We start from the raw sequence: 10,936 nt of genomic DNA on the forward strand, positions 1-10,936 counted from the left end.
AGTTCGGCAAACCCACTCCCTCCTCCCTGCTCCCTCCTCCACCACCACCACCTCCACCCCTGGCCCCTAAAGCGGGAGGGAGCGCGCGGGCTCAGGCACTCGCCCCGACAGACAATACTCAAGCAACTCTCGCCTTCCCCGCTCACGCCCCACCTGGTCCTGCCACCACTCTTCTCTCCAAGGGGCGTCCTGATGGATGCTGGGTGTGCATTGGGAAGAGGGGAGCGAATTGCACGCACCACCGAGACTGCGGGCGGGGGAAGGGAGGGGGTCGCAATCCTCCGAAGCCGATCGGGGGATCAGCTCGTCTGGAGTAGGGGGTTGGGACAGGGACAGTGAGCCCCGAGAGAGGCAGCTTTTCCGCACCTCTTCCCCATCTAGCACAGCGCGCGCGCACAAGCGTGCACACCAAGGGGCCGAGCACCTTCCTCCTGTCCCCGGACCTGCCCAGCCTTCGTCCCCGAGCTCAGCGGCCCGGAAGGGAGGGCATCGGGCCCACGGTGGCCCAGGAGGGGACAGAGCGCAGCGCTCTGGGGTGCCCACCTGCGCGAAGGGTCGCCGTTGGTGGCCGGTGCGCCAGCCGGCTGCGCGATCTCTGCGGTGTCCGCTGCTGGAGGAGGTAGCGGCGGCCTGACCCTCGGCCTCCAGGCGTCTCCTCGCTCCTCGGCAGCGGCGGTCTCCGCTTCCCTTCCTCCCAGAGGGTGAGCCTCCCAACTAGCCCGCAGGTTCTGCCACCGTCCCTCTGCCAGCCGGAGTCAGAGCTGTCCTCTCCGCCCCTTTCCCGCCGCCCCGCGAAGCGCAGCGCTCCGCCCCCGGCCCGCCCATCCCCCCCCCCCCCACGCCCCGGGAGGGCTGCGGGGCCCGCGCCTCGTGCGGCACATCCCCAATCCCGCGCTCTTACCCGGCTTCCCTCTCCCCTGGCCGGCGGCGGCCTCCCGCACTCACCCTGCGGCCAAGGGCGTGGGCTCCGCGAGCTCTGCCCTAGCTCTTGCGGTGGCTCTTCACTCGCCACGAGGCACCTTCCACGGCCCAGAGGGTGCCTCTTATCTTGTGGGGGAAGAGGGTTGGGGAAGCGAGGTGGAGTGCGCGCGCGACAGAGAAGGCGAAGAAATTAGCATGTCAACTGCCGCGGGATACAGGTTGATGCCTGTACCTTGTTTCGGTTACACATTAAATACCTGGATGTACTGCTTTCCTCATTGCCACCGCAGCAATATTCAGAAGCATGAATATGAGATTTCCAAGCTAATTGGTTGTAGGGGCTTTTTTCAAATTTAATGATGCAGAAGACAACAGATTCACTCTATTTTTTTAAAGTTACTTTATATATATGGCCACATCTCTAATTTTTAAAAATAACCAAATATAAATAACAGAACAGCTATGTTTGACAGAGACAGATCCAGCGTGTATGTGTTATTTAACCTCCTGTAATTATATTAATTGGATTCGTTTTAAAGTGTATCATAGGTATTCCTTAAGAAAACGAGTTCAGAATTTAGGGATTAGGAACCCAAAAGTTTTAATTTGGCTTTTTGCCATAGTTTTAAAATGTCAATTTCATGGAAATTATTAAATGTGGTTATGTAGGAAAAAAATGGATCCTTTTTCTTCCAAGTTGGCAACATTGTTAGATTTGGCAAAAGACAGATTCTTTAAAAGCCAAGAAATAATACAATTCTCATTCATTTTCTAGTGATGGATAGCAGCTTTTTCTTTAGGGTTTTCTCCTTGAGGCAAACTTCCTTTCTGTTTCCTCTTACACTTGTTTTCTTCAAAAATTTCTCCCTAAATGTAAATAAAGCTATAGAAGCCTTGATTCTTGAGCCTTTGTTTTCTTAAGGGGATAGGAAAATTAATTATAATTGATAAAAATCAACCTCAGGCTCACAACACTAAATTTCATACTGATTAACCCTGGTTTTCAATTCTACTTTTAGTCATTTAATCTAACACTTGAGAACCAAGAATTTTTTCAGTTTTATGCTTGTAAGAACGAAATGCACACTTTCAAATTAACATTTTGAAGCAAAATTAAATTCATTAAATTGCCTAATGAAAAACATATTCGTCGTGTATTTGTTGCTGGGTAAATAAGGACAACATGGATGATAAACAGCATGCTGAAGAAGAGGCTCTGAAGCAAAGAAAACAGTCTTTAGAAAAACTGATGATCCCCTTTTCAAGACAAGGATGACAAATACCAGTAATTATGCGAAGAATGACTGCTGCCTCTCTTCTCTCTGCTTTGGTTTTGTGGCCAGGCCTGCATTTATCTCTTTTGATCATCATAATAAAAGTAAAGCAATTCAGCATTCCAGTGACATTGCTTAGTAAATTAGCAATATGAAAATGCTTTTATTATGTAATTAATCCAAACAAATGCCTCCGATAAATCCGATTTTACTCTTACATTTTTTTGTGCCTCTGGAGAAACACTTGCATGAAATAAAAGCAGCTAAGACAAGCTGAAGAACAACTGCCAGCCAGATTTTTCTGTGCTTTTGTGTTGCAATAGAGTTGATATTAAGTGACCTTTGGGTCTTAAATTATATATCAGATATTGGTTATGAATTGCTCATTGGCTGTTTCTTTAATGAGTTGCTGTGTGTTTACTTTGCCTTGCTTATTCCCCAAAGCGTTTTTGTCTGCCTAATTGAATCTACCTTTGCCTAAACCATTTTCATTGAATGTCTACCAAAGAATCAGACCCTACTTCATAGCTCACTTGACAATCATCTTTGTCCTTCAAGTTAAGTCTCCCTTGAGGCTTTTGGTAGGAATCCAGCATGATCAAACATCCAAAATTGGAAAAAGAACTTCATCAGGCCTGGTTCTAACTCAGAGATAACGATCAGATTTCTCAAAACCAGGAGGGTGTGTCCTATTTGAATAAAAAGAAGAAACAAAACCAGCAAATCCGTTTTGTTCAGGTTTAAACTAAACCAGCAAAATCACAATTGAGATCTTTTCTAAGCCTGAGTTATGCTAAGAGATGTATAAAAAGCACACTCTAAATAATTTTATCTGTATTTTCTCTCACAACTACAAATTTCTTGCTCCACTGACCAAACACCATTACGCTTCCCTTTTAGTTCCAGAGCTACTGAGAATTTTTCTTTAAATAAGAAAGTGCATCTAAACACTCATGATGTCTCCAGAGATTCCTGTGCCACCCTCCACTTGTTTTCAAAAGTATTTTTGTGACGTTGATAAGAACAGATCTGTACCTCCCATGTAGAGTCAAGGAGAGGGAGTTCCAATGACCAGTCCAAATGCAAAACAGTGAGGTTAAAACAAAAAATGTAACAGCTTAATTCTGTTGGCATCTCCCACTCTGATCCTCATGCGTGTGTGCTAAGTTCCTCAGTCGTGTCCAACGTTTTCCGACCCCAGGCTCCTCTGTCCATGGGATTTTCCAGGTGAATACTGGAGTGGGTTGCCGTTTCCTTCTCCAGGGGATCTTCCCGACCCGGGCATCCAACCTGCGTCTCTTCTGTCTCCTGCATTGGCAGGAGGGTTCTTAACCACTAGAGCCACCTGGGAAGCCCCTATTCTGACTTACCCCAATATAAAGAGTTTTATAACACATTAAGCTCTTGAGAAAGTGTCTCCTGATAATTATTTTAATGATTTTTGTTCTCTTACTCTTTGAGCTGTGTTATAATTTATCATGAGCCTGAACCTAGTGTGTTGTTTTTTGATAACTGAGAATTGCAGACCTGGATGTGATTAAGAGGGGAAAAGAAGACACGATGGGGCAGCTCTTTTTGCTAGTTTCCTTTTCTGGCTCTACGAGAAGCATGAACTAAATTTTTTCACCTTGGCTGATTGGGATTAGTGAGCAAATCATTGGTTCAAATTTGCAGAATGCCAATTACTTTAATTGGTCTCCTTGTGCTAGGGAAATGTGTGACCAGTTATCTCACAAGACAGTGGTGCTGGAGACAATACCACCCACAGAATGCTCTGAATGAAATGTTGGTGCTGTCAGCTAAGTTACTTAAAAATGTGTGTGTGTGTGAATATGGGTGTGTGTGTGTGTAATGCAAAGATAAATATAACCTGAATACTTGCAACGGATCCTTCCATTACAAAACACTCTGTAAGCTCTCCCTTATGGTTTTAGGGTATGTGATAAACTGACGAGTACCTCAGTATTTACCTTACTCACAGGAAAGTACCTTTTTTTCTGATTCAGATCTTTCCATAAATCTCCCAGCACCAAATATTTAACTATTTCATTCCATGATAAAAGAAAGAAAGGAAGAAGGAATGAGGGACAGAAGGAAAGAGGGAGTCAGGAGGGAAGAAAGGAAGGGGAAAGAAAGTGTACAGCCAGTATGATAAGGTGAATCCATGTAGGACCGGCTAGCACAAACTGACAAGCATGTCAGGCTAGTCAGATCATGGTTTCCTCCCCCATGGGCCATTTTGTTTTGGCTTGCTTCATGGCTGCCAACCAAAACCTTATTCCTAGACATGGAAAAACATTTTTGGTCACCAGATGTTGTGCGTGGAGTTGTGTCCACCCAAAATATGTTGAAGTCCTAACCCACAGTGCCTGTGAATGTGACCTTATTTGGAAATAGGGTTTTACAGATGTAATTAAGATGTAAGTTAAGATGAAGTCATACGGGAGTAGGGTGGGTCCTTAATCCAATATGGCTGGTGTTTTTGCAGGAGGAGAAGAAAAGACATGATCACAATGGGAAGTCAACCATGTGAAGATGGAGGTAGAGATAAGAGTCATGCTGCCACAAACAAAGGATGCCTGGGACTACGAGAAGCTGGAGGGGCTTACCAGATGGTTTAGTGGTAAAGAATCTGCCTGCCAATGCAGGAGACACAGATTCAATCCCTGGGTCTGGAAGATCCCCTAGAGAATGAAATGGCAGCCCACCCCAGTATTCTTGCTTGGGAAATCCCACAGACAGAGGAGCCTGGTGGGCTACAATCCATGGGGTCACAAGAGTTGGGCACAGCTGAGCAACTAAACCACCACCAGAAGCTGGAAGAGGCAAGAAAGGGTCCTCCCATAGAGGCCCTGCCAGCACCATGATTTTGGACTTTTGGCCTCCAGTAATGTCACACAATAAACTTATGTTATTTCAGCCATCTAGTTTGTGGTACTTTGTGACTGCAGCCTTAGAAAACAATACACCAGGGAATCATTAACTCCTGGAGGTGTCAGCCCACCATCTTCCATACTCAGGAGAGAGAAAATGTTCAAGTGTAGAGTGTTCAAGAATGAAAGGCAGAGTCATCTGAATGCATGAAGGACAACAGCAGGGTAGAATCATCCAGGAATTGGAAAGCACCTGAGAATTTACTTAATCTATTTGCTACTACAAGATGTGACTCGGCTACAACTGAGAATCATAGAGTCACAGAATCTTAACCTGTTCAAAGGATCTTGGAGATTTTTCTCTTCTTTTGAGATTACGTGATACCTAGGTGGTATGACTTTAAAAGGTGATGGACAGGGTCCACTGCACACAGAACATCCCCCATCCCTCCACCCCCGCATGCCCCTCAACACCCAACGTGCCCCACTGATTCAATTCCACCTCCAGTTGTTGGGTTAAAATAGCTTCTGCCCTTTATCTTAAAATTTGGATCTTCAGTGGTCTCAAATTAAGTTGTAAATAAGTCTGGAAGATTCTTAAACTCTTGTCAGTTCCCAACTCGTATGCTTATCAGTTCATCATTGTATTCCCTCCATTGCCTAGTCAAATACTGCGCTCATAGTGTATCCTTCATAAATATTTGCCAGCTTGAACCGAAAAGCAGAGATTAGCTGGAACTAGATGAGGGGTTGGGTAGGGTGAATAGAGGAGAGATGGAGAAGAGGAAGAAGAGAGTCCAAGACAAACTATTTCAGAGCTCTACATAGAAGTCCCAGACCTGATTCTGATGGTGACATGGGACATAGAAGTGAAAGGTCAGCTAATAGCTTTTTCTCTTTACTCCTCCCAGTCTGGTAAGCATTTGTGGTGAGGAGGCAAGGCAGGGTAAGGTTTTTACCTTCTTTAGTTACCTTCTGTAGTAACCTCCAGCAGCCCTAACCTCTTCTCCAGTCAGCCCCCTAAAATATCTAAACTGAATAAAAATAATGTATTTGTTATGTGAATGCAACTTCAAGCAAGACATAACACAAATCCTATCACCTGTCCCCACCTCCAAATTCCACTTAGATGAAGCTGCTCTGTCCTTCCTGAATTGAAATGCCAAAGCTGCCACTGCTAGTGAGGAACTCATTTTCAAACATTTGCTTGGGACAGATCCTAAGACAAAGCCTCAGTCAGTATCAGGGAGTCTCCTCCTTTGCATATATTCCATAAAAGAGAATCCAATACTTTTAATAGAAGTCTGAGCCACTTGAAGATGAATAGAGTGTTTCTTTAGTCAGACGTACCCAAGAGAAATAAAGAAAGTCTCAATTTTCTGAAGAAAGGAAAGCTGGAATAATTCTCTCTTGTTGGATCTTGATACCTAGACTCTAAAAACTTTTGAAAATGTTTGAAACACCCAGGAGTTGCTTGAGGCCCCAGGGATTTATTTCTTCATGAAATGTGTAAGAGTAGTTCTATTATAGCCCACCAATTGAATCACAGTGTTACAATAGAATGAAAACAAAATTTATATTAGATTAAAAAAAAAAACTAGGCTCACAAAGAAAAGTCTAAAATGTTGGTTGTCTACTCATGGTATTTTTGTTATGACATCCTCAGTAAAGGTCGTTCATCTTTACAATGCATGTGAATTCCATCAACTGCTGAACTTATTTGATGGTATAAATAGGGTGGCTGACTCCATCTCTGGAAGTGCCACCCAGAAGTTGGGTCTTGGGGCACCAAACTTCCTCTGACACCCTAGGGTGTGTGTGTGTGTGTGTGTGTGTGTGTGTGTGTGTGTGTGTGTGCTTATTTGTGTCCGACTCTTATAGGCTAACACCTGCCAGGCTCCTCTGTCCATGTCCATGGGATTCTCCAGGCAAGAATACTGGAGAGGGTTGCCATATTCTCCTCCAGGGGATCTTCCCAACCCAGGGATCAAACCTGCGTCTCCCACATCTCCTGTATTGTAGGTGGATTGTTTACTGCTGAGGCACCCAGGGAAGCCTCCCTAGGATAGTGGTAGCCAATCCCAGCCAGGAGTAAGAATAAAACTTCCCCAGTGCCCAAGACCAAGGTGATCATTTAGTCATTACCTGAGCCCCAAACCCTACTTGACCTTCAACCTCCAGCAGCTCCATTTCCTGCTTTATATTTCTCTGTAGCATCTATTTCCATCAAATATCCTTTATATCTTACTCATTATTACTGTCCGTGTCTCTCCACTAGAATATGCATTCCCTAAGGGCAGGAATGTTTGTTCATCTTGTTTACTGCTGTAGCTCCTGTACCTACAACAGCGTCTGCACATGGTAAGTGCTAGATGAATATTTGTTGAAAGAGAGATTGTTGCAAACATTATAACTTCATATATTTCACTGAACATAACTGAAGTACGCTCCAAGCATTCTCCTGCTTCTTGATAGGAAAGCCAGTTCATTTTTGGACTGTTTTTATTGTACTGACGCAAAGACTTAATAATGAAAGGTAGGGTACAATGTGATTCATGATGAGCACTCTGTGTTCTCTTTCCCTTTGTCAGCTCAATTTTCATCTCTGAATATAATAACAAAGATAAACCTGATCAGCTTTGACTCATAGGACATATCTATCCAAGACTTTTCTTTTACATAATTTGCTCTTCCCCTGATTTCTGTGCAGTAGCCCGTGTTTCAGTGATAAAGACAGGAAAGGGAGTCTTGACTCAAAGAATACAAGATTCAGCCAAGGGCCACTCTGGAGAATGAAGACAATAAGGAAAAACACTTAGGACTTTGGGTTTTCTGCCTACTTTTCTCTCCAGCCCCTATCCTGTCAAATACTGGGTCACTCCTTTTGGTGTCTAGGTCTCAGGGACTTCTACTAGTGGATGACTCGCCAAGTGTCTCACACGGTTTCAAGACCTCACTGGCTACCTGGCTCAGAGGAAAACCTAACGGGGGGTCTCCTACCTCACTGACGCAGGGGGCACAAAGTAAGCCTGTTGATTTGAAGAGCAGTGGACCAGGAAAATGGCAGCGCACATCCCTATTTGCCTAACCCTGTATGTAGGAGATGTGATGGTAAATACTCCCTTCAAGGCTCACGTGGCTTGACCCCTGGCAACTCTCCAGTGAGACAGGGCAAGTGGGTGAGGCCAGGTGCTTGTAAGTCCAAGGCCCCATGGAACTGCATATATCATGGGTCCATCAAGCCCACCTGTTTGGACTTCACTCCCAGAAATTCAGATATCATTGGTCTTAAGTGGGGTCCAGATACTGGAATTATTTTAAAGCTCCCCAGATAGTTCTCCCATGCAGTCAGAATTAAGAACTGTCATTCTAGCTCTGGGAATTGTTAAATTCAGAAGATTCTTACAGTTATAATTGACACCTGCATACAAACTTATCTCTAATTCAGTAATTCAAAACCCTCACATTGAAACATTTTCAGCTTACCCAGGGTGAAATCATCATGACAACATTCTTTAGAAAAAAGTTCAACCCATACATAAGTTAAAAGCTGTAGTCATGAATCACCTTTTGATTCCCTTTTTCAAAAACAAAAAAATGTCATGAACATGGCATATTTTCTCATATAGAAAATTGATGTAATTTGAAGTGTTATTACTCATCATCATTCACATTAGACTTGAAACAAAGCTAAACAAGAATATTGCTAAATGGAAATTTATTTTCACATCAATAGAATTCACAGTAACACTGTAAAAAATTCAAACTCATGTCAAACATCTTTTCCCTCACCTCCTCCCTGAAGACGAAGGAGCATGAAAATATTAGTCTGGAAATTTTATCTGGGAGAAAGCTCTCAGGAAAGGCTAATAAGGAGTCTTGATCCTGAGCTAGTCCCACTAGTATGAGCCTCTGACGAATCTTAGCACCCTCTTCTATCCCGGGGAACCAAGGTCTTCCTCAGAAGTACACCTTGAGAAGGGCACTCGCTGCTGCCCGAAGTTATAAAGGCTTTTGCTGTACCTGGAAGATAATCCAGATTTGAAGTCCTCTCCATCTTCTTCTGCAGTTCCCATATCCCCACTTGTCGAGACTCAATTTCTCCCCAGATTGCCACACTTCATGCAGCTCCAGAAACCACCGAGTGCTGTATCAGGGGAGGTTTGCAACCTTCCTATACTCTGCTGGCTCTGCCTGGGTTAGATCTTCTCTGAGACAACCTGTGATTTCTTCACTGAGCAGCATTTTGGATACAGGTAGAGTGACCAACCATCCCAGGTTACACAGGACCATCTGAGTTTTAGCACAGAAAATCTGGTATCCTGGGATAACGGTCACCTTAGAGACAGGCATCACTCAAGATCTCTTGCAATGCCTCTGAAACCTAAAAATGCACATGTGAAGAAAGCCATGCTTGTTTGCTTTGCCCCAGGATTTTGCCTAATGGTGTGTTAAACAGCTGTAGATGTGCTTCTGGAAGCACTCTGTAGCAGATCATGCTGGTGCTCTGGTCAGTTTCTTTAGATCACTTTTATGAGTTCTATGTATCCATTCCTTAGTGTCTGCATGCTGGTCTCCCAACTACTCTTACCTGCCACCATCTTCAGAGACCATCCCTTGGACTACTGGATTCAATTTGTTCACTTCTAATCTTTCCTGGACCTGTTGGGACACTTATGTGGCTCCCCAACTCACCCACCCTCTACCCTGGACAGCTCATAAAGCAATAACTGGTAAAGAAATACAAAAACTCCCCCTTCCCATGTCACAAGGGAAACAGCTCTGAGAAGCAATTTACACTTCTGAGCTCTCTGTGGGATTAGGTTGAGGCTGGGATATTACCAAAACTCACACCCTTGACTTCTTCAATCTTTGTCTTGCTTGTCCCACTCCCTTATTGGTTTCTCTTAGGAACACTTCGTTCATAAATAGCTTCTTCATGAATTCTTATTTGAGTCTCTGCTCTGGAGAAACTGACCAAAGATAAGCTTGATTCAGGAAGAATTTATATGATAAAGATATCTTTGCCTAGATGTCTTTTGGGGAGGAAAAGATATCTATCTTTACAAAGTCAAGGGAAGACAATAGATCATCAATCCTGCAGTAATTCCCTCTTCAGGTTGCCAATAGAGAATTTTCCTGAAAACCCCAAGTGAACCTGGGTAATTTTTCCATTCTCCCATTATGTTTCCCAGCACTGTAGCAATTCCTTCACAGTATTATACTATTTAGCATGCTCAGTCTTGTAATCTTGGCAGAACATAAACCAATAAAAGGCAGGAACAAAGCATTTTATTCCCGAATCACAAGTCACACGAAAGGGTGACTTACAGCACAGAATACCAGTTGCTTGACCTGTTGGAAATCCAATGTTCAAGAAAAAGTAGCATTTACAACTGCTCAGAGACCAACATAAGATAATGACTTTGAGATAGGGCATGTACATAAAAATTATGGGGATTTCTACCTTTGAGAGGGTCATTTATCAGAAAGAACTCAGCCTGAAAGATATTTGTTTGTTTCTGCTAAATATTAAATTGATGTATGAAACCCTTCTGCCCAGGCAGAGAATAGGCATACTTTTTACAAACGGAAAATTAATGTGGAGCCATCTATTTCTGTTTCCATTTTTGTGTGTTATCTCCTTACTAGCAAGTGGAAAGAGCTATAAAACCATCAGTGACATAGACATTATGATGTGAATTCATAACTGAGTACCAGCAAATAAAAAATGAAAATTTCCTGCAATTCACCTATCACCTCTCATATGAAAAAGTGAGTAGTACAATATGACTCAGCACAGATTGAGACAGGAATTGACCACCATGTTTGATCAATGGAAAGAAGATGAAGATGTAAAATCAGAAA

The 10,936-nt window shown here is 43.4% G+C and overlaps 1 protein-coding gene across 1 annotated transcript in view; it reads right to left on the minus strand.

The window, feature by feature from the left end:
• LOC139033118 (uncharacterized) overlaps window positions 1-9,144 on the minus strand; it is an 88,931-nt gene extending 79,787 nt beyond the window's left edge. Inside the window, exons 1-2 of the mRNA XM_070461792.1 lie at window positions 9,041-9,144; window positions 544-1,019 (exon numbers count right to left, since the gene is read on the minus strand). Coding sequence (XP_070317893.1) covers window positions 544-1,019; window positions 9,041-9,144 — 580 coding nt within the window. The remainder of the gene's footprint in view (window positions 1-543; window positions 1,020-9,040) is intronic.
• Window positions 9,145-10,936: the final 1,792 nt, after the last annotated feature.

Source organism: Odocoileus virginianus, chromosome X, assembly GCF_023699985.2.
Source record: "Odocoileus virginianus isolate 20LAN1187 ecotype Illinois chromosome X, Ovbor_1.2, whole genome shotgun sequence".
NCBI classification, from domain to species: Eukaryota; Metazoa; Chordata; class Mammalia; order Artiodactyla; family Cervidae; genus Odocoileus; species Odocoileus virginianus.